Genomic DNA, 26,956 nt, shown 5'->3' with positions numbered 1-26,956 from the left:
TGCAGCCGAGTGGGGAGCTGTCCGGACTGGGCTGCACCGTCGGACAGACTGACGGGCCGTCGCGGGCCAGTCAGGTCCAGGCTAGCCCCTGGACTGACCGCTTTGCTGTTATCGCCACAGGTCCTCGATTCTGAGCGAGGTGTCCACTCGCGCTAGATCCAAGCTGCCGTCCGGCAAGAACATCCTGGTCTTCGGTGAGCGCCGGACGTGGGGCGTTGCCCGGGGAGCTGGGGTGGGCGAGACGGGCGCCCCTCTCACAGGTCCCAGCCTTCCTTTCTCCTGCCCGCAGCCTGCCTCGCCCAGGAGGGCTTGGAGATCCTGGCTGGACAGCCGGAGAGTGGCCAAGTCCACCGTGCCTGAGGTTGGGCTATCTCTTTTGGAGAGTCAGTGATGCTGGCGTGGAGTTGTCGGCACATTCCTTAGTCATTTGGCCGCAACATCAGCCTTACTTTAAATGTCACTGGTTCTGTGTGGTCATAGCCTCAAAGTTTACCAAATTGCAGGTGTGGAGAGGGGGATGAGTATATGAGAAGGTTAGGTGGAGGAGGTGGGGGGAAATGAGGTGACTTGAGAGTCAGGGGTATGGGGAGATGCCACCGGAACCGTTCCTCCATCTTCATGAGCAGGGCACAGTCGCAGAGACTCTGCAAAGGACAGGAGGTCCTGGGGTCCTCACTAGGGACTTGACTGCATTATTCCAGCCCTCCCTGCTGGGTTCCCTGGGTCAGGTCCCTTATTGTGTCTGGTCTCAGTTTCTGTCCATAAGTGAGGGAGTTTGATCAGGTTCATTCATCCAGAGAATCCATTTGTTGAGAGATTCCTATCGGCTGGGCACTGGAGAGCACAGGCATCCCTCACACATTGCACAAGAGAGACAGATATGTTGGTAATTACACTACACCATGCTGGCATGGGAAGATTATTGTAAGGCATCACAGTGTTTGATGCTGTTTTGCAAGAGGGTACTTTAGGGGTTAGGTGTTTTGAAGGATAAGTGTTAATATGCAGGGGCACAGAGTGTTTGCAGTGACACAGAGGTGACAGGAGGGTGTGGGGGTTTGGAAGATGCCAGAAGCTCCTTGTAGGTGACTGATGAGATAAGTTGGGTCAGATCGTGGAAGGCTGAAGAGTTGATAATGCTTTTTCCTGGAGGCCCCTGATTCTCAAGGCCGTTTGTTTCACTTCCATCCCCTAATCCTCTTGGGAATCACTGTGAGGGTGGTTTTCCCAGTGGTTTTGTTTGTTTGTTTGTTTGTTATTTATTTTTTAATTTTTTTTTAACATTTATTTATTTTTGAGACAGAGAGAGACAGAGCATGAATGGGGGAAGGACAGAGAGAGAGGGAGACACAGAATCGGAAGCAGGCTCCAGGCTCTGAGCCATCAGCCCAGAGCCCGACGCGGGGCTCGAACTCACGGACCACGAGATCGTGACCTGAGCTGAAGTCGGACGCTTAACCGACTGAGCCACCCAGGCGCCCCTGTTTGTTTTTTAATGTTTGAGACAGAGAGAGACAGAGAGAGAGAGGGAGACACAGAATCTGAAGCAGGCTCCAGGCCCCGAGCTGTCAGCACAGAGCCTGGCGCGGGGCTCGAACCCACGGACCATGAGATCATGACCTGAGCCGAAGTCGGATGCTTAACCGACTGAGCCACCCAGGTGCCCCTCCCAACATTTTCGAGGGGGAGCTTATGGTCTTCTTTAGGTGATGATCACTGCAGAAGGTAATAGAGGACCTTTAGAGATCTTTAAGTAAAGTGAGGAACCAAGGTCACCAGATCTGTGTTTTACAAAGGGAATTCTGGCAGCAGAGTTGCAGGTGGCTCAAAATGAGCAGGTATTGAAGTCAGGCTGAGAGTTGTTCACCAAAGCTCGGATGGGGATGTGGAGTCTCTGAATACAGTAGTGACATTGGGGATGGACAGGAGGTCTTTGATCTGTGGAATGCTTCTTAATTCTTATGTCTTGTAATTCCATATTATTAAATACCAGGGGTGCCTTGTAATGTTTCTGGGTGGTGGTTCTTCTTAATGTTTAAGGTTTCTCTTTTGAGGGTGCGGGTGGTTGTTGGTTGGAGGGGTATGAGGAGGCACTTGATAATTACTGAGATTGTGCTTAGGAGTTTTGCTTGGGTCTGTAATTATTTTCATCAGTTTCCTAGCCTTCAGGATGCTTATGAAAGAGAGGTACTAAAATCAAAAGTGAATAATAGCTTCTATTCTTCATGATTGTGAGGCAGGATCAGACTTTTTTTAGTTCAGAGTTCTGGACTGTAAGTTTAATTATATTTTGAAGATTTCTTGCTTTTCTTGTGGTAAAACTTTATTTTGTGTGAAACTAACCCCACCTTTTACTTTCACTTCTCCAAATATATGTCTTATAAATTGGACATATAGACCTGTGGACCTGCCTTATTCCTTCCCTTGTGAAATAAGGATGACTACAGTAGAATGTCATTTTATATCTTGGAATTTGTCACCTTTGTCACCACTGTCCCCCCTCCATTCTTATAGCAAAGCCTGTTTTGTTTATGATGAGTGCAAGTGAGACCTCAGCAGCAGGCTTTGTGTGAAACCTTCGTTATCACTCGTGTGTCAAGATTCCCCATCCTTGCCTAGAGTAAACAGCACACTTTGCCTTCTCTTGTACATCCTTCGTAGGTGAAGATGGTTCTGGTAAAACAACCCTCATGACTAAACTTCAAGGAGCTGAGCATGGCAAAAAAGGAAGAGGCCTAGAGTATCTCTACCTCAGCGTCCACGATGAGGACCGAGATGGTGAGTGATGTGTTGGTCTGTGGTAAGGGGTAAATGCATATCTCAGATTCTGCTGTTGTGGCTCCTATTTTCTGTTTAGTTCTAAGAGAATTAGTCACAGGGGAATAGATGAAGTGTATGTCTTTGTAGGACTTAACCCACTTTTTAAAAGTTTATTTATTTATGTAAGTAATCTCTACACCCAGTGTGGGGCTCGAACTCATGACCGTGAGATCAAGAGTTGCATGTTTTTATGGGTGCCTGGATTGCTCATTCGGTTAAGTGTTTGACTTGGGGCTCAGGTCATGATCTCACGGTTCATGGGCTTGGGCCTTGCATGGGGCTCTGTGCTGACACCTCAGAGCCTAGAGCCTGCTTCGGATTCTGTGTCTCCCTCTATCTCTGCCACTCCCTCCCTCACACTCTGTCTCTCTCTTTCAAAAAAAAATTAATAAACATTAAAAAAAAGAGAAAAAAAGTAGCATGCTTTTCTGACTAAGCCAGCCAGATGCCCCTTCCCTCTTTCCTTTTTATAGCATGTTAGTAAAAATGAGAAATGAGGCTGTTAGCTGTTGTTCTGGGTAGCCCCCAGTTAAAAGGAGATATTGAAGGTAAAGTTTCAGATGCACATATAGGTACTATGAAAGATGTTTTTAAAACCTTTGGACTTTTCTATGAGAGTAATATTTAGCAGATTGATTTGGACACGTTGTTACTTTGCCGGTTCTAATGGAGAATCTGAAATTGGTATGATTCAGAGAGTAACAGTTTAACAGATATTCACAGGAGAATTTTCTAGGTCTCTTTGTGACAATGTTAGAAATGCTCATTTCCCATGTTTCTTTCAGTGGAGGACAGAGGCTCAGGGGTGAGGATGTTCTCTCTTAATTCCTTATCTCTAGAATGTGGATAGTAATAGTTTTTACCTGTAGGGTAGTTGGGAATATTAACATTATATGAGAAACATTCATAAGGATTAGGTATTTCTTAAAATTCTTATAATTTTGAGTTGGATTGGAGTAATGGCTTTTGGTTACCACTGCTCAGTAATGCTTCCTTTATAAACTTTAAAGCTTTATGAATGGCTCTAAAATAAATAATCATTGGTGCCTAGTCTTTTCATATGTAAGAAGATTATCTGTGTAGCGTAAGGGTGAAATATCTGTTTTAGATTACTTTCTTTGTATTTGCCTTTATCCATTTAAACAGTAAGGATCACAGTGTAAGGGTGATTATATAAGGGACTAAATCCTACCACTTCTGGTTCCCCATTTCCTTTTTGCTAACATGAAGAAGTTGGACCCAAGTCCCTTCCAGCAGTATAATTCTTTGATCTCCAAGAGTCATTTCATAGAGATCAGGATCTCTTGTTAAAGCTTGGAGAGCTGCATTGTATTAATGTTAAGGTAATGGTCATTTTAGAACCCCAGAGACTTTATACCTGTTCTTCCTCTCCTGGCTTCCTTTGCTGCACCGAACGTTGCCTGAAAGATGTGAAAGAAAGGTAGGAGATGGGCCTGGTGCCGAGGGCTCTTCTTGTATAAGGAAGACAGAGGCTTTCAGGTGCCCAGCTGGGCCCACTGGCATCAGTGCGGGTAGGGGTGGGACAGAGGGGCCGTTGGGCTAGACTTAGAGGGAGGGCCTCATATTGTCTGAGCCTTTTGCATCCAGTTTTCGTTGGGCATCGTGGTTATTGTGGAAGCACCTGGGTTTTGGAGCCACCAGAACTGGTTCAGAGTCCTGCTCCCATAATTGCTAGTTATGACTGATCTAAGCACTCTGCACCTCAGTTTCCTCATTTGTAGAACTGGGTAACCATACCTGTTTTGTAAGTTGACACAATGAGAGGTGGCACACGTTAGGTATAGCTGACTACTTGAGACACAGTGGTGGTAGCTCTAGTACCCTTTTGAAAGTATAAAATGTGGTATAGATACTCTGTGAATCTCTATAGCTGCTTTTATCAAGATGGCATAAGCATATATCATGCCAAAGCATCATATTAACCATAATTACTTGCCTCTGAGTTGAAGGACATGTTAGCATTTATTTCAGATTCCTTAAGGTTGCCTTAAAAATTTCCTGGTCTCTGCATTTTTAGGCCACCTACTTGCAGGTCTGTTTTTGTTTTTGCAGGTCTTTTTTTGATGGAAGAGTTGCCCTTACCAGTAGTTAATTATACTTCTTTCAGTAGGTTTTGGGTTTGTTTTGTTTTGTTTTGTTTTTTGTGATGTGACCGGGTTATAAATATACATTTTGCAGATAATCACACAGATAGAAAAAATGGTCTCTTGTCCCTGGTTTGTGGTAGGGCATGACATGTCGAAGGACCACTGCCTCCATGGTTGTGGACGTCTGTTTAACGTCACATGTGGTTATGTGTGATCTCCATGCACGTGGGTGATAATGTGTAGTGGGCAGTGGGAAGAGAGGCTGAAGAAAGGAACGATGCTTGGTGAGGGGAAGGCATCAAAATCAGTGGGCTTCAGGTACAGAGCAATATCTTTGAAGGCATTCACAGAACCCAAACCAAAACCACTGTCTAAAATGTATTAGGGGGCGCCTGGGTGGCTCAGTCGGTTGGGCGGCCGACTTCGGTTCAGGTCATGATCTCGTGGTCCGTGAGTTCGAGCCCCGCGTCAGGCTCTGTGCTGACAGCTCAGAGCCTGGAGCCTGTTTCAGATTCTGTGTCTCCCTCTCTCTGACCCTCCCCTGTTCATGCTCTGTCTCTCTCTGTCTCAAAAATAAATAAATGTTAAAAAAAAAAATTTTTTGGGGGCGCCTGGGTGGCGCAGTCGGTTAAGTGTCCGACTTCAGCCAGGTCACGATCTCGCGGTCCGTGAGTTCGAGCCCCGCGTCAGGCTCTGGGCTGATGGCTCGGAGCCTGGAGCCTGTTTCCGATTCTGTGTCTCCCTCTCTCTCTGCCCCTCCCCCGTTCATGCTCTGTCTCTCTCTGTCCCAAAAATAAATAAAAAACGTTGAAAAAAAAAATTAAAAAAAAAAAAAAATTTTTTTTTAAGTGTATTAGAATTTTGAAAGTATAGCTAGACAGTAGATAATAGATACCTTATTATGCTGTTGAAATAAAGTTGTGAATATTAAAATTTTTTACAGCATATGTTTTTGTTTTTTTTTTTTTAATTTTTTTTAACGTTTATTTATTTTTGAGATAGAGAGACAGAGCATGAATGGGGGAGGAGCAGAGAGAGAGGGAGACACAGAATCGGAAGCAGGCTCCAGGCTCTGAGCCATCAGCCCAGAGCCCGACGCGGGGCTCGAACTCACGGACTGCGAGATCGCGAGATCGTGACCTGAGCTGAAGTCGGACGCTCAACCGACTGAGCCACCCAGGCGCCCCTACAGCATATGTTTTAATGAATTAATTACACAAAAAAGGGTAGTTAGCAGAAGATAGATTTTTAAGTATATTTTGGAATTTATTGGGGAAAAAGTTAGTGAAATGATATTTTTGATTGTAGGAGTTTTCCCTCAGTGCACTTTTGTAAGAAAAATATTTCTCAAAAATGGTATCTAAAAACTTTTAAAAATAGATTATCATTTTGGAGAAGTACCTCCTATGGTTTGATCATCCAGTTATGATTTTGGAAGCACATGTTTCATGAAATGTCAGCAGTTGCACGCACATTTGTGTGTATGTTTAGCTTTTAATTATGGAAAACAAAAGAAGGTACAACATAGATTAGAATCATAAACCCCAACCTATGTGTTATTTGCCTTAAACAGTTATCAGTTCTTTACCAATTTTATTTCAACTATACTCTCACCTGCTTCTCCTTTCACTTCACACTGGATTATGTTGAAGCAAATTTCAGACATTATGTCATTTCATCTGCATATATTTCCATCTGTATGTCTAAAAGATAATAATTTTTTAAAAGTTTATTTATTTTGGGGCGCCTGGGTGGCGCAGTCGGTTAAGCGTCCGACTTCAGCCAGGTCACGATCTCGCGGTCCGTGAGTTCGAGCCCCGCGTCAGGCTCTGGGCTGATGGCTCAGAGCCTGGAGCCTGTTTCCGATTCTGTGTCTCCCTCTCTCTCTGCCCCTCCCCCGTTCATGCTCTGTCTCTCTCTGTCCCAAAAATAAATAAAAAACGTTGAAAAAAAAAATTAAAAAAAAAAAAAAAAGTTTATTTATTTTGAGAGAGAGTGTATGCACACAAGCGGGGGAGGGAGGGAGGGAGAGAGAGAGAGGAAGAGAGAGAGAATCCCAATCAGGCTCTGCACTGTCAGCATGGAGCCTGACGCAGGGCTTGAACTCACGAGCCATGAGATAATGACCTGAGCCAAAATCAGGAGTCAAGTGCTTAACAGACTGAGCCACCCAGGTGCCAGGTATCCCATAAGGATTTTTTTTTTTAATTTAATTTTTAATTTTTTTTAGAGAGAGAGGAAGAGTATAAGCTGGGAAGAGGGGCAGAGGGAGAGAGAATATCATAAGCAGGTTCCATGCTCAGCACGGAGCCTGACACAGGGCTTGATCCCATGACTCTGGGATCATGACCTGAGCTCATATCAAGAGTCACACGTTCAACCGACTGAGGCACTCAGGAATCCTTAAAAGATAAGGATTTTTAAAAACATAACCATATTCTTATACCAAGAATAACTAATTCCTCAATATCACCAGGCATCCAGTAACTCATACCTCAGTGTGTATAAGTAATGATTTTATCTTGGCATTTAAACACAAAGGTCCTGTCTCTTTGGTACCCTTTGTAGTATGTGAACGCACTGCTTAGTATGCCTGACAAGAAGACCTTATTTAACCACAGGCTGCTTGGCACAGCTTGGCTGCCTCATACATTGCTGATATCTGAGGAGAATGGGTTATGTAGATGGTAGTGCAGTTGACCAGTGAACATTTTAGCTTTTGTATGTATCTTGATTCTTATTAAAAGCTAAAATGTCCTTGACTCTTTATTCTACTATACATTGCTGGAATCTGTTTACGTGTGGATATAATATATCATGACAATTTAGAAATCTTTAAGTTTAAATGGTTCATCAGATACCTTGACCAAAGGTTACTGCCCACTGAGCACTTGACCTCTTTTCTGATTAGGATTTCTTGTTGTGTTTTGTATGGTATTCTGTGGTTGTCACTTTTAAATTCCTCTTGATGTGGCTTTTTTTCAGCTGTGCTGATGGTCATTGTGAGGTCGTAACTTCGCTTTACTTCTTTTTTTAGATCATACACGCTGCAACGTGTGGATTCTGGATGGAGACCTGTATCATAAAGGTCTGCTGAAGTTTGCAGTTTCTGCTGAGTCCTTGCCGGAGACCCTGGTCATTTTTGTTGCAGACATGTCTAGGCCTTGGACTGTGATGGAATCTCTTCAGAAATGGGCTAGTGTTTTACGTGAGCACATTGATAAAATGAAAATTCCACCAGAAGAAATGAGGGAGCTGGAACGGAAGTGTAAGTAAAGTAGGATTTTCTCAATTGGAAAATTGACTAGTCTCTTGAGATGGTTCAAGCCACCTTCCTTTTCAGTGTCAAGAGGTTACAAAGCTTCCTTTACAGAATATTTGGTTTTGTTTGTACCATTTATTTCAGAGTTTCTCTTGTAAATTCAATAGTCAAAAAGTACTTAAAGCAGTCTTACTCTCAAGCATCACAGTTGCAGAAAGTAAATGAAACCATATTCCTTTTCATCTCCGTTGGTTCTTTTTTAAAATAAAGATTCTTTGGGGCTTCTGGGTGGCTCGGTCGGTTAAGCGTCTGACTTTGGCTCAGGTCATGATCTTGTGTTTGTGGGTTTGAGCTCTGCGTCAGGTTCAGTGCTGACAGCTCAGAACCTGGAGCCAGCTTCAGATTCTGTGTCTCCCTTTCTCTTTGCCTTTCCCCTGCTCACACTCGATCTCTCTCTCTCTCTCAAAAATAAATAAACATTAAAAAAAAATTAAAGATTATTCTCTCATCCCTCAAAGTTTGATCAGTCTGTGGGTCTTTTTGCTTTTCTGTTACTCTGGCTGCTGAGTTAGCATCACTGGATGTGGAGACTTCGATCTGCGTGCAGCTTGAGTCCATTGCTCTGGGATTCCATTGAGGTCCTAGGGACTCTCTTGTTGACAGGTTTAAAGGAAGCCCTTTAAAGGAGCCAAATCTTTCAGCTTCTACCTTAGTTCATTTTGCCATCAAGCAAGTATGATTTTAGTTAGAAATAGGGAAGTCATTTTTTTTTTTTTTGTCATTAAAATGAAAGGCTGTTTTAATACTAAGGACACCCAAGTCCTTTTGACAACAAAGAACTTTCAAATTAAAGGAAGTTTGTTTGTTTTGTTTTTCCTTAATGTGATTCAGAAGCTTATTTTTCCTTTCCCTTGCTTCTGCACTTACATCAGCTTCTGTCCCCTTGCCAGGGAAATGGGAGGGGCAGGGGCTGGAGCCATGGCAATGTTCAGCAGCAGCAATCTTGGCCAGGGCAGGCTTGGCTCAGCCTGGCTTTTTTCCACAGGATGACATCATTCTCTTCAGTGAATTAATGAGGGCTTCTAGGGCATGGCACACGGGATCTTCACACTTACTGGCAAAAGGGTTCAGAAATTTTGATGTGCTTTTTAAATCAGATCTCTTGCTGTGTGTCTTCCTGTCATAAATTCCTCTTGCTCCTGTCCCACATTAGCTAAAATGGGGAATTTAAATTCTATGGTGTGCCGTGTGCATGTGTGCTACAGTGGTTGTTATGTAGCTCGGCTGGTCTGCCTTCAGCTGCTGACCTTTCTAGATAATGCCTCTTTTTCCCCTGGAATAGAGACCCTAAAGACAACTTCTTAGAATAGTTCTGAGGCTGAAGAGCTGTTTGTCTTTCACTGCATATTTAGCATCTTGCCCAGATTAATGGGTTAATGCCCTGGAGATTTCAGTCTCTGAATCTGTTTTCTTAGTGTTATAACCTTATAAAGATTTTTTTTTTTTTAACCTTGTGAAGATTTTTAAAACAAAAAAGCAAGGTTGAGCCACGGATATTGTCCTTTCCCAGATAGGAAAAGTGTCTGCCTTATACCAGGTCTGTTCTATGCACTGGAGATGCACCTAGCAGATAAGATGCCTGCCTCTGGGGATCTTTTGTTCCCATAAACTATTGAATTCATTTTTTGCTTTGTCATTGCTGTCTGTGTCACTTAGGATTAGACTCAGCTGCTTGTGACACAAAACCAAAATAACAGTGGTTTAAACAAGACTGAAGTTTATTTCTCTCTCCTGTAAATGATATCTGGAGATAGGCAGTTCAAGCCTAGAAGGCAGCTCTGGGAAGTCAGGTCAAGGATCCTGGCTCCTTTCTGCTTATTGCTTTGTCATCTCTAGGGTGTGGTTCTCTTCCTCTTGACAACTAGAACTGTCACCGCCTTCACATCCGTGTTCCAGGCAGCAGGATGGAGGAAGAAGAAAGAAGGGCTGAAGGGTACATGCCTATTGTCTTTCTAAGGAGGTTGGGAAGTGTAGTTTGTATGGCCATGTGTTCTAGGTATCAGGATTTGGTTTGGTTATAAGGAAGAAGAGGAGAAAGGACATAGGAGGGCAACTAGCAATTGCTGTAACCTCGTCCATGCCTCATGACTCTGGTTAACCTTCTGAAGGCCTCTCTTGTTTTCACCACCCTTCCTCTGAAATGTTTGGAATGATAGTCACGCCTTTGTGTTGCATGTTGAAGGAATGCCTTTGTTAGTGCTGGTTTTAGGTTACATTTTAATAAAGCAGTTGGCCGCCATCTTGCTTATCAGACTCCCTCTTTGCAGATTAATTGGACTCTAGGTATTGTGTTGAATGAGTGAAGGGCTGTCACTCAACCTAGTTTCCAATCAATACCAGTCTCCAGTCTGCTGGGTTTGGAAAGCTGCTCCATTGGGGGGGTCACTTTTTCAGGATTTGGTTCCCCAGTGGTCCTAAATCTGTGGCAGCTGTTTGACTGGCAGTGAGGGGAAGGCAGAGCAACCCCAGAGCCTCCAGAAGGTGGCGCTTGTGTAGGTTAGTCTTGTCTTCCCTGCTTTATGTCTGGGCTTCCCTTACTTATCAAATAGAGAAAAAAGATTAGGTGCTGTCTGTGTGATTTTTCAGGACTGTGGAACCAGTGGGTGATCAGTGAGGTAGGAAGAAGAAGAAGATGAGAGAGAGATGGCAGCAGGTAGGGTAGAGCACTCTGATCCCCTTTTGCTACCAACTATTACGTGATGCTAAAGGGGGAGCCCCCAGGTGGGCTGTTGGCTCCTGCTGTGAAATACTGGCCATCTCACCATTGGAGAGAAATTGTTAATACTGTGGTAAGCGTGCACCCTAAGGGAAATGCACATTTTATTATCTGAATTGCACAGTGCTCACTATGTTCTTATTATCCTTCCTTTCACCAACCTCTATCTATGTCATGAATACTTATTCTGTCTCCCAACTTATTTTCTGAAATGCTCAGTTATTAAAAACACATGTGTATTTCCTATGGCTACTGGATAGCCACAGTTAAGTTATTCCTTTAGAGAGTGACCAGTCCAACCCAGGGCTTCCCACCTATTTTCATACCATGGCATATGTAGAATACAGCAGTTTGTGCAGCACACTGGGTAATGGAGTTCTATGGAACAGACCTCTGGGGCTGTCTGCCTCTGCTTCCTGCCACAGCCACTTAGCTCACCTGTAACACCCCAGGCTCTGCCGTGCTCACTGTCGTGCAATCCCTGGTTGAGTGCCTCATGTGATATTGGGCAGTGATAGGTATGACCCAAACTTAAACCATTGTATTTTTCAATGAGTTGAAGATTTGTTAAAATACGTTGAAGGAGATTCATGTGAGAACCTTTGATTTCTTCAAGATCCTTCAATAACCACACTAATTAATGAGAAAACCCTTCTCTGTCTCTGTTTTTTTTCTAAAATGCAGTAGAGATCTCTAGTGTTTATATTGACGATGAAATTATATGAATGAGCTTAATTAAAGAGAAGCTGTAGAAATGAAATGTTAATTATGTCTGCACTTTAGGTCTTAGTTGAGATGGTTTTCAATTTGCCCAATATTTTAGGAAAGACATTGTACTCTTTAGATTAATTCCAGGAGCTCATGTAATGATAATGTAAAGTCTCTATCGGTTAAAACTCATTGTTTTAAAATGTTTGAAACTTGTTCTGTGGATGAAGAGAAGTATGTGCACCTTTCCCTAGGTTCTCTTTAATCCAGTTATTTGCATTTTCTTAATGAGCATGTTGTGGATGAGACCGAAAGGCATTTTGATCCTTTTGTCCTGTTGTGTGTAGAAGGTAGAGCTGCCTGTTTGCTGCTCTAGCTCATAGCAGTTTTAATTTGTGGGCTGTTCTCTGGCCTGACATGTGAGCCTTGAAGTACCCACGAAAAGGTATGGGTCCGTGGGCTTTGGTTCACTTGGCTTAACCAGGCCCATGAACCACTCTCAGCTTCAGGGCCCTCCTATGGGATTGCACTCTTGATACGCTAGTGACTGTGTATGCTAAGAAGTGGACATTTTACTCCTGACCCCTTCTTGTGTTAGGAACAGGTCCGCCAACACTGCACAGTGACTCAGGATCTCCTAAAGATGAGACTGGGTCCACAAGAGTCAGGATGATGAGGAGACGTGGATGGTGCTGGCCAAGCCCAGCCTTGCTCCTTAGTACAGACATAGCTGTGTGAAAACAGCATGTTCTTGTGGAATTCAGATGGTTTTACTCTTCTGATTTTTTGAAAATGTTAGATATATAAGAAATGTGGCTTTTTTCATAGAAACTATTAAATAATAGAAACTACTAAAACCTTAGATGTTTTTAAAACCTATTTGAGGGATGCCTAGGAAGCCCCTGTATGTTGGAAGAGTGTACAGTTCTTGACCTCGGGGTTGTGAGTTCAAGCCCCCATGTTGGGTGTAGAGATTACTTGAAAATAAAATCTTTTTTTAAAAAATTAAATCTTGGGGTGCCTGGGTGGCTCAGTCGGTTGAGCATCCGACTTCGGCACAGGTCGTGATCTCGTGGTTGACGAGTTCGAGCCCCACGTCAGGCTCTGTGCTGACAGCTCGGAGCCTGGAGCCTCCTTCAGATTCTGTGTCTCCCTCTCTCTCTGCCCCTCCCCTGCTCATGCTCTGTCTCTCTCTGTCTCAAAAATAAAAAATAAAAAATAATTTTTTTTTTTTTTAAAGTAGAAGAATAAAAAAAAAAAAAAAACCTGTTTAAGAGTTGGATATAATTAAACATGTCCAGGGGAATATCTTTGCTGCTCTGAAGTTATAATGCTCAGACAATATGTTAGAATTGGCATTTTGTATCACCACCTCCAAATCCCTAATATTACAGTGAGGCAGAGTGGGGAAGTTTGTCAGAACTCTTATTTTTTGTGCTTATTACTACCTTTTTCAGTTTTCTAAAACTGGCGTGTGTATTTTTATTTGTGTGATTTCCTTTTACTTTTTCACCTGTAGTTGTGAAAGATTTTCAAGACTATATTGAGCCTGAAGAAGGTTGTCAAGGTTCCCCGCAGAGAAGAGGACCTCTGACCTCAGGTCCTGACGAAGAAAATGTTGCCCTGCCTCTTGGTGACAATATGCTGACTCATAACCTGGGAATCCCAGTGTTGGTGGTGTGCACAAAGGTATGTGCCAGGAATGGGTTTGGCCAGTGAACAATTAACCATCTAAAAGAAACTTAGAGGCTCTTGTTGGGTGTCTTCCCATGGGAGAGTTGGACTAATTCAGGATTCATAAGATACATTGAATATGTCAGGCTAGAAAATATTGTCATTTAATGTTGCTGCTGGAAACATGACATTACTCTGTTCATAGTTTATCTCTCCATGAAGTACTGTCTATTGAGTGATTCAAACTCAGAACTAAAAGCAGTTTTTTTAAGGCTCTGTAAACCAGTTGGTCTAGCCTAAACTGATGGCTAAAAAAATAGAAGAGCAGAATTCTTTTGGGGTTTTGGTCATTTAAAGTCTGTTGGATTTGAGATGGTTTTCAGGAAGAACATAACACTGGAGGAAGAAGGAAGGGAACTCACTTTCTTCTGCCCTGTAGGATGATGATGTGGGAATGAAAATTAAGTTGAGTCGTAGAGAAATAATTGTTTCTCTTAGAAAAGAAAAAGTAGCTTTAAAACCATTTTGGGTTTATGGGGCGCCTGGCTTGCTCAGTCAGAAGAGCATGCAACTCTTAATCTCAGGGTCATGAGTTTGAGCCCCGTGTTAGGTGTAGAGATTATTTAAAAATAAATAAACTTAAAAAAATTTGTTTTTGGATTTTAAAAGTACTTTATTCCCAACCACACAGTGTGCCATTCACATTATATTCTGTGAGATGGGAGTTCTTTGGAGGGTGCAGTGCACAGCTACGTCCCATGGCCTGCTTCCTGCTGTGACCGTGTTTGATTCTTAGAACAACTGTGAGGTGATCAGACTGTTACGTCCCCACTTTGCAGCTCTGGAAACTGTGGCCCAGGATGAAAGAGAAATCTCCAGTTGCTTTTCACTCTTTCACTTTTCACTCTTTTCACTCACTTTCACTTTTGTCTAATTAATGTTTAGACCCTTGGCTGTGGCTTTCTTCTTTGGAACTATGATAGTTTATTTCTGTAGAAGACACCATTCCCATCCTCAGCAGGCAGAGAAGCAAAGAGGTGACTCCTTTCTCTTTCTGTCTTCCCTGCAGTGTGATGCAGTGAGTGTCCTGGAGAAGGAGCATGATTACAGGGACGAGCACTTTGACTTCATCCAATCACACCTACGGAGGTTCTGCCTCCAGTGTATCCTTGGAGCGCTGTGTCAGGGCACAGGAGCACAGGCTCCCTTCTGTGCTAATTCAGGCTTCCCTCTAGATTGGTATCTTCAAAAAGATAAAGAACTTCCTGAATCTAGAACGGTCTTCTGCCGGGGAAAAATTGTATACATCTTTTTATTAGTTTTGTATTTTACTGTATTGGAATTTGAGACTTACTGATTTGTGTCTGCCTTTCACTTATTTTTATTTTTAATGCTGTACATTTGATAGGCTTTCATATTAAGAAGAAAGCTGATATGGATAGTCTTACTACCAAAACTACTTTCATCATATCTTGGAAATCTTTTTAAACTTTGCTTTTTTGCAAAAAGGTTGATTACCCAACACGATATTGTTATAGATGCCACAAAGAGTTTCCCATATGTTTATGTTGTGTGGTGTCCATGAGAGATACTGCGTCAACAGTCTTTTGAGTTATACTTCTGTAAAAATACAGTAGCAAGTGGTGCTACATCCCCATACCACTTCCTCTGGGCCTTTTATCTTGTCCAGCTCAGTGGAGGGTGCTGATACATGTAGGTACCCATCTCTTACAGAAGATGTGCTTAATAATAAACTGGATCACATGTGAACATCTGTGTCTAGGAAAGAATCTGCACCCTGGATATGCTGAGCGTGTTTGCCTGGGCTAATCTCAGAGCCATTAACTTGACTGCTTATGAACCAACCTGACGGGTCAAAAGACAACAGTCTGCACGTTAAAAAATGAACCACATGGCCTGCCACCATTGACATCCTTTATGCTTTTGACATGGTTCATCTGTCATTACCGTTTAGTTTTAAAAGTTTTAACACTTTCTGTTGATCATGTGTTGATCAAAAACTAATTAGCCTGTGAGTAGTACTTTGAGGATTATGGTTGGCTATGTTTGCTTTTGTCTCCTGCAGTGAATTGGTTTTCCTTAAGCAGATTGATTAGATGGAGCAGCCTTGATTTACACATCAGTGAAGGAGGAGAAAAACCTCGACTTGTTGTATAAGTACATTGTTCATAAAACGTATGGCTTCCACTTTATCACACCTGCCTTAGTTGTGGAAAAGGATGCAGTTTTTATGTGAGTTCCTTATAGGTGATTTCAAATGCTTCTTTTCATAGTACATTTGCTCTTTTCTTTTTATCCTTCCATGTAAGGTGCCTTCTGTCTCTTTCGTACACCGCCAGCTTTCTGCTGCCTTGGGGCAAAGTGCTTGGCCTGGACCTCACAGGGGATAGATAGACCCAGATCCTTTCTAGACTGTTTGCCATTCTGCTTCACTCTAAGGGAAGTAGGTGGAGTGAGGTCATGGGTGCTGCCTTTCTACACTTGATCTTAGCCAAAAGGCCGAGAAGCGATGGTGCTGCCTTTCATCATTGAGAGCAAGGTACCAAAACTTAAGCCAGACTTTTTTGCCACTTATTGTCAACTCCAGTAGAATACTGGCTGGAGGAAGGAGTTGAAGTATAGGGAATTGGGCTTTGGGGACCCTGATGCCTTCTGTTGAAGCATGTGATCTCTCTGCCCATTGGCAGAGATGATTGCAGGCACCCTTGTTGGTGTACCCGTCAGCATGGGCTTTGGCTATACTGAATGCGTGTTGTATTTTTGGTACTTTGGAGCCACGGGGGCTGCTGTCCTGGGCAGAGACTTAGATACCTGTCTGTTCCAGTTTGTGTTTTTCTGTCACTGGAAAATGATGAGTGTTTTGGATGTGTGAATGAATGATGAAGCTGTGTGGCCTCTGAGAGGACTTGTGCTAGTAGATCAGTGTTTGTAGGCTTCGATATCCTCTTGACTTCAGAATTACAGTTCATTCAGCAATTGCTGAGCACTTCCTAGGTGTCTGGGTTCTATGCTAAGGACACAGAAGTGAACAAGATACGGTCCCTGCACACAGCACTGGAGGGCAGGGGTGGAGGAGTAATGGAGTGGTAGTGGAGGCAGTGCGGCAGGGAGGGCAGAGGGGGTGATGCTGGAAGGCTGAGTGTGTGTGTGCTAGGCAGGCTAGAAGGAATGGAGGGGTAGGAGGAACAGCCTCTCAGAAGGCTGAAGATGTGATAGCCAAGAGCTCTTGACACTGAATAGGTTGCTTCCTGAACATTTAGGGAGAGCCTCATTTGGGCTCCTCACAGATGGCAGAGCTAGAGCCTTGGGTGGCTTTTAGAGGATTGTTGTCCAGAGCAATCACACAGGCATCAAAGACACAAGCTCAGTGAATGATATGTGAGTGCCCAAATTACTTGTGATCCTGAGGAATAGGAAGCCCCAGGAAGACAGGTTGAGGATCAGGGCTGGTCTGGAGAGGAGAAGCATCTCACACCTTCCGAAGGCTGCTTGGGTTGTGGCTGTATCTTGATCATACCCTGTCCCTTTGAATCCTTGATCCTTTGGTAGTTTGCCTGTTTGGGAACTGGTGAAGTCAGCAAAACCATTTGGGTAGAGCACCCTGGGTAGGAGCGCCCTCTTGGTTGTGGAGCAGTGAAGTAGGACTTAGGTGGAGAAAGGGAGACCTGTGAGAATCTGGTGGGAACAGTAGGCTACCGTGGCTTAACTTAATGGAACGTGGATGCCATCCTGCTTAGTGATCTCAAGCAGGGCAGCACCCATGTAGGAGCCTCAAGGACTCCTTGTGTCCCTCTGGTTTGCAGCCCAAGAGAGTACAGATCCTGCTGCCCTGCTTTGTTCCACGGTACATCTTCCCACACCAGTAAAATTAATGAACTAGTCCACAAGAAAACTGTTTTCAGAAGACTTCTGAGTTCTTCTACACCAAAGCCCAAGAGAAACGGTCTCATCTGGAGCTGTGTCTGTGCTGCTCTCTATGTCCTCCGCTCTGTGGGAACAAGGCCCCATTGTGTCCTTGCTCTTCTGGGTGGAGTTGTGTGAAAACTCTGAACACTTCTGTGGGTCAGCATGTGGAGTCAGTAAGATCTGACTCTGGCTCCTAGGTTTTGGGCCCCATGAGCTCAGTACAGAACAGAACCTGCCATGTCAATCTGATGGGTTATGCCGGCAGTAAATTTTGGCTTTCCTGCCACAAGCTACAAGCCAGCCCCAGCAGCTACAGGCCAGATTTTGTGGGAATGGGTCTCACCTAGGAGTCCTCGCTAACCCGGAATGTTACCTAACGTGTGCTATAAGGCAGTCCCAGGAAAAGCAAATCCATCCCTGTCTCTTTGCTTTTAGACCTGCAGGCTGGGACAACGAAAAGAAAATAGCTATTTTACATGAAAATTTCACAACTGTGAAGCCAGAAGATGCATATGAAGATTTTATTGTGAAACCTCCTGTGAGAAAGGTACCCAGATTAGTCACTTTGAGTTGTAGGCGTTTTTCTGTGTGTTTTTTTATTTTTATTTTTATTTATTTATTTATTTATTTATTTATTTATTTATTTATTTATTTATTTTTTTTTTTTATGGGAAAAGAAACATTTAAAGAGATATGTCTTACACATTGAACCATTTTGGGGGGAAGAAAAATGTAATCCAAGAGCCTCTTAAAAAAAGTTTAGGTGAAGTCTGGTGTGAATGTAAATGGCTCCAGGTGGTGGGGTGTGAGTGCTGGAGGGCCCACAAGGCCACAAGGAGTTGGGTTGAAGTTTCCTAAGTCCTGACAATGCCACTGCTACCTCGGGATTACTGTTAGGACATCCCTGTGCTCCCCTGATCTTCAGGCCCTGATCTGAGAGGGGTGGTTGAGAACCTGCCACTTAAAAATGTCAGTTGGCCACATGGCATGGCTGGTCTTGGTGCCAGACTAAAAAAACATAATTGCGCTGTTGCCGCGGGGACTCTCCCTGGACCCGTGTTGAGACCTGAGCCCAAGATTCTTCTTTCAGTGAGAATTTTGACAGTAGTTCGGGTGTTCTTGGCCTGTGACCACAAATGAGTATGTCACTTCACTTCACAGCTGGTCCATGACAAAGAGTTGGCAGCCGAGGATGAGCAGGTGTTCCTAATGAAGCAACAGGTAAGAAAAACCAGTGAGGCCAGAGCAGAGGCCTTCTCTTGCATGAAATGCCAGTCCCCTGGGATGAGGTGGAGGGCATCACAAAGAGCTTGCAGCGTTAAAGGGATTGCCACCAGGTCTCCTTGTTCCCTCCCATTTCTGGCATTGGTACAGAGTAGGAGTTAGACCAGCTGCCTCAGGTGATCCCCTGCCTGCTTGCAGATTCTCAACAATGATAGGCTTGGTATCATTTTAAGTACCCTTTCTTTCTGGAAATTAGGTTTTTTGGCATAATACTTCCTGTGTTGACAGTTTACCAAGTGCCCTGACTTCACTTCCATTATTTCACATAGCCCCACACAGCCCTGTGCATGAAGGCAGGTGAGCTGATGTACCCATTTTGTAGGTGAGGAGAGTAACTTCCACAAGCTGACAGTTCAGAATGCAAACCCAGTCTCCCCTTCCTGTTTTACTAGGACTATTGTTAGACATGCCACTTAGACCTGTCATAGGTCTTCCTGATGGTCCAGGCAGCTCTGCGGAGGGTGTTGATGGGTTTTTTTTGCCAGCTGGTCCTCATTTCTGTGTTCTCCTTGCTTCCAAAACTGGTTACTTGAATTAATTTTTTCACCATGTAGCAAACTTCTGAATTTAAACATTTTGCATGTGTAATATAAAACCTGACTTGGTTGTTATTAATGGCGCCCTCTAGTGGAGTACTGGGAAGTGTTTCTCCAGACTTTCCGTCCACTCTGCAGGCCTCTATTAATGGCCAGTGTGTCCCTCTCTTTGCAGTCACTCCTTGCCAAGCAGCCAGCCACGCCCACGAGAGCTTCTGTGAGTACCTTAAACTAAATGGGGTCAAGGCTCAGTGTTGTAGGTGTCTTCACACTTTATGCTATTATTTGTAAGAGCTTTTATTTGTGTGGGTTTTTGTATTTGCAAAGGGAATTTGGTTTCCCTGAAAGCCCAGGGCCAGGAACATAGTAGGGACTCAGGAAAGGAATACAGCTCTGGGAAATAGAGTGAGCAGGTTTCATTATCTTGATGTCTCTTCTCTAAGGAGAAACTAAGGTCTAGAAAGAGACTGAGCTGGGGGCAAACTCCCAGTCCTACCTCCCTTCTCCTTACGCTGTGAAAAATATCCTGCAGAGCATGTCTTCATTTTGGGGATGTGTATTTCCTGTTATTTTTATGCCTGTATGTAACTTGGGCTGGTTTTGGACTTAGGAATCCCCTGCGAGAGGACCCTCTGGCTCTCCAAGAACTCAGGGCCGGGGAGGGCCAGCGAGTGTGCCTAGTGCCTCCCCAGGCACATCAGTAAAGAAGCCGGACCCAAACATCAAAAGTATGTATCCTGCCTCTGTGGAGAGTGTTTAGTCTTGGGCCTGAGGTCTGAAGGGGCTATGTGGCTGGGTTTGGAACGTGGAGGCCCGTGGCAGCTGGGCTGTTCTCTTCCCCAAGAAGGGGCTGCTTTCCACTTTCCTTTGCTCAAAGGGAAGGGGCTCGTGGTTGGCAGACACTAAGGCTGGTTCCTTTTTGGAATCAATGGCCCTTACACTTGGTTCTGTATCAGGCCATGCAGGTTCTTTCAAAGAGGAATACAACATAATCACTTTATAATGTGTATTTTGAGGGTTGTCTGGGTGACTCAGTCCGTTGAATGTCTAATTCTTGATTTTGGCTCAGGTCATAATCTCATAGTTCATGAGATCAAGCTCCACACTGGCAGTATGGGATTCTTTCTCTTTCTCTTCCCCTGACACTTGCATGCTCGCTCGCTCTCTCAAACTAAATAAACATTAAAAATAAATAAGGGGGCGTCTGAGTAGCTCAGTCAATTGAGCGTCTGACTTCGGCTCAGGTCATGCATGATCTTGCAGTTTCAGAGCTCGAGACCCACATTGGGCTCTCGGCTGTCAGCACGGAGCCCGCTTCTGATCCTCTGTTCCCCTGTCTCCCTGCCCCTCCTCCGCTCACTGTGTCTCTCTTAAATAAACTTTTAAAATAAATAAGGGTGCTTGGGTGGCTCAGCTGGTTAAGCATCTGACTTTGGGTCAGGTCGTGATCTCACCGTTTGGGAGTTTGAGCCCCGCTTCAGGTGAGCATGAGCCCCCACTTTGGGTGAGCCCCACTTCTCTCTCTCTCTCTCTCTCTCTCTCGCAAAACATGATAAAAATAAATCTTTTTTTTTTTTAATGTTTATTATTGAGAGAGATAGAGAGAGAGAGACAGAGCATGAGCATGGGAAGGGCAGAGACAGGAGAAGAAACAGAATCCGAAGCAGGCTCCAGGCTCTGAGCTGTCAGCACAGAGCCTGACGCGGGGCTCAAACTCACAGACTGCAAGATTATGACCTGAGCTGAAGTTGGATGCTTAACTGACTGAGCCACCCAGGTGCCCCCCCCAAAAAATAAGTCTTAAGTAAATAAGTAGTAAATTTTTAAAAATGTGTAATTTGAGGGGCACCTGGCTGGCTGGCTCGGCTGGTTGAGCATGCAACTCTTTTTTTTTTTTTTTTTTTTTAATGTTTATTTATTTTTGAGAGAGTGCACGAGTGAGGGAGGGGCAGAGAGAGAGGTTGACACAGAATCTGAAGCCAGCTCCAGGCTCTGAGCTGTCAGCACAGAGCCTGATGGAGGGCTTAAACCCACAAACCATGAGATCGTGACCTGAGCTGAAGTCGGATGCTTAATTGACTGAGCCACCCAGGTGCCCCTAGGGCATGCGACTCTTGAGCTTGGGGTTGTGAGTTCAAGCCCCATATTGGGTGTGGTGAGTACTTTTAAAAATAAGTAAAAAAAAAAATACAGTGTATATTTTGAGTCCTTGATTTTGTTTCTCATTTTTAAATGATTATTATATATGAACTATGGCATTTTCTTCCCCCTTCACTTCTCTTTTCAAGCTCAGTTACTTAGAAGTTTAAGTAGCCCTTATCCTAGTGACTTAGTAATATCTAAATGTGTTGGTTACAATAAAACTCGCAAAACAAAATTTTATTTAATTCTTATGTGTACAATAGCTATCTCCAACTCAGAATGAGACCTTTTCACATCAGCCTTGGAATGTTAAGGGCTTATAAAACTTTGGGAAACACTGCCTCATGGACAGGGAGATGATGCGGAGCATGAGTTCTTTTATGTCCCCAGATAGGTGGGAAATCTAAACAGATTTGCACTTACCATGCTAATAGGGAAGTAGCCTTGGCAGTGGCAATAATGAATGTGCTCAGTGTCCTGGGAAGATGATAGCCACAGATGGATAATTCCAAGCTGAAAACTAGTTTTGTGGTGGTGGTAATTGAGTCATCCTGGTGGTATAAGGCTTTTTTTCTTAATGTTTCCTTAGATAACGCAGCAAGTGAAGGTGTGTTGGCCAGCTTCTTCAATAGTCTGCTGAGTAAAAAGACAGGTTCTCCTGGAAGTCCTGGTGCTGGTGGTGTGCAGAGTGCAGCCAAGAAGTCAGGTACTAAAGGGCCCTTGGAAACCTATGATCCTTGTGGTTGAGCAGTGCTGGAGGTGGGGGAGTGGATAGGAGCGTATGCCTTTACCTGATGTGCACGTCCTCCGTATTCCCAACAGCCAAGCAAGTAAGCACATCTCCACCTTGTACTGAGCAGTACACTTTACAGCATGCAGGTTTCTTTGGCACATTTAAAGGTGGGATTTGTATACATTGGGTTCTCAGGAACTGACTATTGGGCGAGTTGAGTTATATCCTAAACTGTATATGTGACCCTGGTATTGGAACTGTTTGTTGGAGGTCATGGTCTAGGGTGTGGCACTGATATTTTATTTATTATATTTAATTTTCTGTGATGTTTTATAAGGATATTTGTTCACTGTCCCCAGTCCTGCCATGAGCTGAGCCTGTCTCACTGGAGGGTCATCAATTCCTGCTCCATGAAGCTCCCCCTTGTCACAGGCACACTCTCTGTGGCAACCCACACACTCCTTTCGTGTGGGCCAGTAGAGCAAGTGTGTGTCTTGAGGCCTCTGAAACAAAAGAGCCGAGTTCCTTGGGAATTACCCATTTTGCTGGGAAGCTCCAGGCTTTTTTTCTTTTCTTTTCTTTTTTTTTTTTTAAACGTTTATTTCTGAGAGACAGAGCATGAGCAGGGGAGGGACAGAGAGAGAAGGAGACACAGAATCCGAAGCAGGCTCCAGGCTGTAGGCTCTGAGCTGTCAGCACATAGCCCGGCGTGGGGCTTAAACTCAGGGACCATGAGATCATGACCTGAGCCGAAGTCAGACACTAACCGGCTGAGCGCCCCACGCACCCCACTAGGCTATTTTAAAATGGGTTTGTTTTTAACTTTCCATTGACTATACTATCCTATACAGTGTTTTCCCTAATTGGTGTTTTCAGATCAAAGGAGGCCCTCAGGAGATCACTCCATCCTCAGGTCAGCCGGTCCTTCAGGGGCTCCTGAGTTCTTAGAGACTCCACCTGGTCTGGTGGCCTAGGCTGTGGGCTGGTATTTCTGATAGGAGAGAAGGGTCATTTCCAAGTCCCAGCTAGCATTTGAAAACAAAAAAATATGAGCACTGACTTTGTGCAGGATTGAAATGTCTGACCTTAGTCTTATATTCTTATTGAAGCATGGTGTTTCCAGGGTACCCATATGAGTTAAAGTACTGTAATTAAAAACAAAACCTAAACACCTATTCTGTCTGAGGCACAGAAAGTAGTTTGCCATATGCCAGAAACTCACACACCACCTCTAACAAGGAGGTGATGACAGTGCATGGGGTCAGGGGTGGGTGGTGAGAGTGTTTTCAGAAAGGCCCTTATATTTGGCACAAAGGCTTGCCCAGGCAGGGGGCAGTTATGTAGTCAGAGGAACACGGACCTGTCATGTTTGGAAGGAAGGGTTGAATTAGGGTATCTCCTCGTCGTCACCGCAATGAAAAAAAAAGCTTGCTTTCATTCTTACTGAGGTTATTATCACCACAAGTGATTACAGAAATCTGTATCATTTTAAATGTTCCTTTTAAAAAATTCTTTTCTGTTTCCCATCACTGCTGCTTTTTCTTTCTTTCTTTCTTTCTTTTTTTTTTTAAGGACAAAAGACTGTGTTGACAAATGTTCAGGAAGAACTGGATAGAATGACTCGAAAACCAGACTCCATGGTAACAAACTCTTCAACAGAAAATGAAGCCTGATCCTCCTTAAAAAGTGCATATGTAAAATGACCAAATAACTATGTATATTGATCTGCTAAGACAAGGATTTTTCTGATATGGCACATGCTATCAGTTTTTTGGGGCAGGGGAGATGAACTTAAAAAATACTTCATTGGCTTGTCCAAATATGAAATGCACATTTAGGAAGGTTACGTGTCAGACCCCTTTGTTAAGGATAACCCTTGGACTCTCAGGCATGTGGCTCTCTTGTGAGAAGCAAGCGCAGCAGGGCCTTTTGTGAAAGGGAGGGTAGATCGAGAGAAAGATGGCCCGCTTTCTTTCAGGGTGGAGCATATGAGACCAGGAAATCAATGATCAGAAGGCGGTTAGTCTGACCAGTTGCGTGTTAGCAAATTCACTTGTTCTTGGGAAGCAGATTAAGTAGCAGCAAGTCCAGGAAAGAGAACGACGGAAAGGAGGAATTCGAGAAGTGACGGTGGGGAAGCTGAACGTTGGAGGAGATGAGGAAGGAGGAGACGAGCGGTGTTAGTAAATACCGTGTGTTCGGTAGAAAGTCGAATAATCATTTTTAAGATTTAAAAGTATTTCCAAACTAAATACTGAGAAAATGGGAGTAAGATTTGTTCTGAATGCATCTCTAACTTAAGAAAGATGTGTAAAGTGTGGGGGCGCCTGAGTCAGGTGGAGCTGACACGGGTGGGGAAGATGGCAGCTGCCTGAGACTCACACGTGCGGCCCAGGCCATGTCCTCAGGACGAGCTGGGCTCCACGCATGTGCATCGGGGGGGCATTCACTGTGGAGTGTGTTTAAAGTCAGCAGTTACAAAATTAGTTTAACTTTGCATTGTGTTTTCTAAATAGCTCCTGCTTTGTTTTTTAAATTAAAAAAAATTTTTTTATACTACCACAGGCTGGCCTACTAACAGAGAATGGGTGACCAACCTCTCATTTTACCATAATGCAGTGTGCTACAGAAAGTTTGAGGGAGGTTTGTAATGTAATTGCACTCTGATGAATTGGCTTGCACCAATCCCTGCCTTATGGTCTGTGGACACCTTCACAGAGTTCCATTGATGCAAAAGGGTCTTGTCCTAGCTCTCTGGTCTGATCAGTGCTATCAGATGGACAAATAAGTGTGAATGTTTTATATTGCAAATGGAAATGATACATTTCTCTTACTTGTGTTTTTCATAAAATGTAGCATTTTTTTCTTACGGAAACAAGAGTTTCCGTGTCTCCGTGTAGAGCAAATTCATGCACATCATCATGTCATACCACCATTCTAGAAATGACTTCTGTGGATTTGAAATGGCACTTTTAATTTTATATGCGACACAACATTTGAATGCAAACACTACCATTGATTTAATATATAAAACATTTGTTGTCAAACCAAGGGAAAAAACCACAGTTCACTTATGTGGAGTTTACTTTTTTTATATGAATGTTTGTTGTACTGTGTCTGAAAATAACTTCCCTAACGTCATTACTTTTACATACCAGATTTGATTGACCACTAACATAGTACTGGGCATAACTTAATATCCTGTGTTGTATATACAAAGACTCTAATAAGACTGTCTTGAATTGCTTTTTTTGTAAAGGTCTGAACACTGTTAAGGAGAAAGCTGAGTATTTAGTTGCCTTTCTGACAAACATAAAAACATGTTTTTTGTGCCAGTTTTATTGTTAAAAATACACTTTTCCACCCCTTTTTAAATTCAGTTATTTGTTTAATGTATTGTGGCTTCCAATCACCAGATTGTCCACGTAATGACAGTAAACTGACTGTATAAGAATAGTTGTGGTGTAGTGACCAGTAGATGCCCAACAGCTGTGGCCACACTGATGGGGGCGTCACTTACCTCTCTCTACAGCAGCTGGGGTGGGGGTAGGGGCAAAATGATTGACCTCAGAAACAAGACAGAATTATTCGAAAGGCACATGCCTGTGGGGGAGATACAGTGTGATTTCAAATTTTAATGCAAAATTTTACTTTTTACAAAGTTTTTTTTTGTCATTTAAACTAATAAGCACTTTTGTGTCAATATAAGATGTACTAAAACTGATGAAGTGCTAAGACACCTGTCTTGTGAGGGAAGATTTCTTGGGGATCACTTTGAGTTTCTCGTAACGAGTGGCTGCTCCTAGTAGCGGAAGACGCTGGTGCGCGTAATATGTCATGTGCTCAGTGGTTGCCAAAGTCTACCAACTTTGGGGAGCTGCAGGGTTCTTTTTGGGGGGGTGGGAGGAGGGGAGATATTTTTTGTTATTTTGGGGTTTTCAAGCAGTGGAACCAAAGGCCGAACAATAAACAGCCTTTACTTTTTAAAGTAAAATTCATTTTATTTGCAGAATACACTTGTATGGTAGACTATTAAAGACAGTTTTCTGACTATTTATATATATTATAGTGGTTACATCTGCTGTTTGTCTTTAAGATGGAAAAATCAAAGAAATAAGCCCAACCTTGAAGATGTGGCCATGAATTGGTCTTTCCTAAAAATGCAACGGGTATGCTGCTAGAATTATTTAATTTTGTTTGCACTTTTTTTTTGATTGGCATTTTAAAAATCACTATTTAAACTGATGATGTCGTATTTTATGAGTTTAACAAAGTTGCAAGTGACTGCTCTGTACATCATGACCTTAACAATGTTGATGCTGTAAATGAAAGTTCACTGTCGTCTCTATACTGAGTTTATTGGTGTTTTTAACTTAAAATTTGGACTGCAGATTATTCCCCCACCAGCCTTAGTCCAGGGGTGTGGCTCTAACCGGATACAGTTATGCAGTCATGTGGAACCTTGCTTTCTAGTGCTGGAAAAGAAGATGTCTCTAATTACTGGCTTCAATAAACACGAATCCAGACTGCTTACAATTTTTGGTGACTTTCTTTATGATAAATTATCTCACTGGAGAGAGATTGAATTGTCTGCTAATCATATGGCATATCTACCATGTGGCAAAAAATGTTTACCTCTCTCACTAAAAATTATTAGACATTCTGTTAAGAAAACTGTTAAATCCATATTTTGAAGTATGTGGAGTTCTAAGCTGCAGGTAAAGTATAGTGGTGTTTGTGAGTTATCCAACATATTTTCTTGCCTCTTAGATAAATTCTTGATTGTCTTAATTGAGCTCGTTTTCACTTAGCTAATTTGGAAGACTTCAGCTTCGTAGAGGAGTTTCAGAGCAACTGTATCATAATCCTTTTTATCTATTTAAATGGGGAACAGTAAAATATGTTCAAGAAAATCGGATTTGTCATTTTAGAGATGCCCCCTTTCTGTTTCTTACACTTACTTTAAGTGTGTTGAATACGTTCAGG

General features: G+C 43.2%; 1 protein-coding gene and 1 long non-coding RNA gene across 3 annotated transcripts in view; one reads left to right on the top strand and one right to left on the bottom strand.

Annotated features, from left to right (window-relative positions):
• LOC122209102 overlaps window positions 1-1,278 on the bottom strand; it is a 3,372-nt gene extending 2,094 nt beyond the window's left edge. Inside the window, exon 1 of the long non-coding RNA XR_006197452.1 lies at window positions 99-1,278. This is a non-coding gene — a long non-coding RNA (uncharacterized LOC122209102). The remainder of the gene's footprint in view (window positions 1-98) is intronic.
• DYNC1LI2 (dynein cytoplasmic 1 light intermediate chain 2) overlaps window positions 1-26,956 on the top strand; it is a 27,190-nt gene extending 234 nt beyond the window's left edge. The window contains exons 2-13 of one of the 2 annotated variants that reach the window (XM_042920718.1): window positions 121-194; window positions 2,662-2,778; window positions 7,966-8,196; window positions 13,194-13,363; window positions 14,418-14,511; window positions 15,466-15,601; window positions 17,711-17,822; window positions 18,437-18,496; window positions 19,271-19,312; window positions 19,706-19,823; window positions 21,827-21,943; window positions 23,543-26,956. In XM_042920718.1, the coding sequence (XP_042776652.1) occupies window positions 121-194; window positions 2,662-2,778; window positions 7,966-8,196; window positions 13,194-13,363; window positions 14,418-14,511; window positions 15,466-15,601; window positions 17,711-17,822; window positions 18,437-18,496; window positions 19,271-19,312; window positions 19,706-19,823; window positions 21,827-21,943; window positions 23,543-23,643 (1,372 nt within the window). In that variant the 3' untranslated portion in view covers window positions 23,644-26,956. Of the gene's footprint in view, window positions 1-120; window positions 195-2,661; window positions 2,779-7,965; window positions 8,197-13,193; window positions 13,364-14,417; window positions 14,512-15,465; window positions 15,602-17,710; window positions 17,823-18,436; window positions 18,497-19,270; window positions 19,313-19,705; window positions 19,824-21,826; window positions 21,944-22,059; window positions 22,598-23,542 lie in introns of those variants that run through there. The other variant, XM_042920717.1, reaches the window with a different exon arrangement.

Source organism: Panthera leo, chromosome E2 (genome assembly GCF_018350215.1).
Source record: "Panthera leo isolate Ple1 chromosome E2, P.leo_Ple1_pat1.1, whole genome shotgun sequence".
Lineage (NCBI taxonomy): Eukaryota > Metazoa > Chordata > Mammalia > Carnivora > Felidae > Panthera > Panthera leo.
Note: the sequence above shows the minus strand (reverse complement) of the source record. Positions and strands in the feature narration are given on the sequence as shown.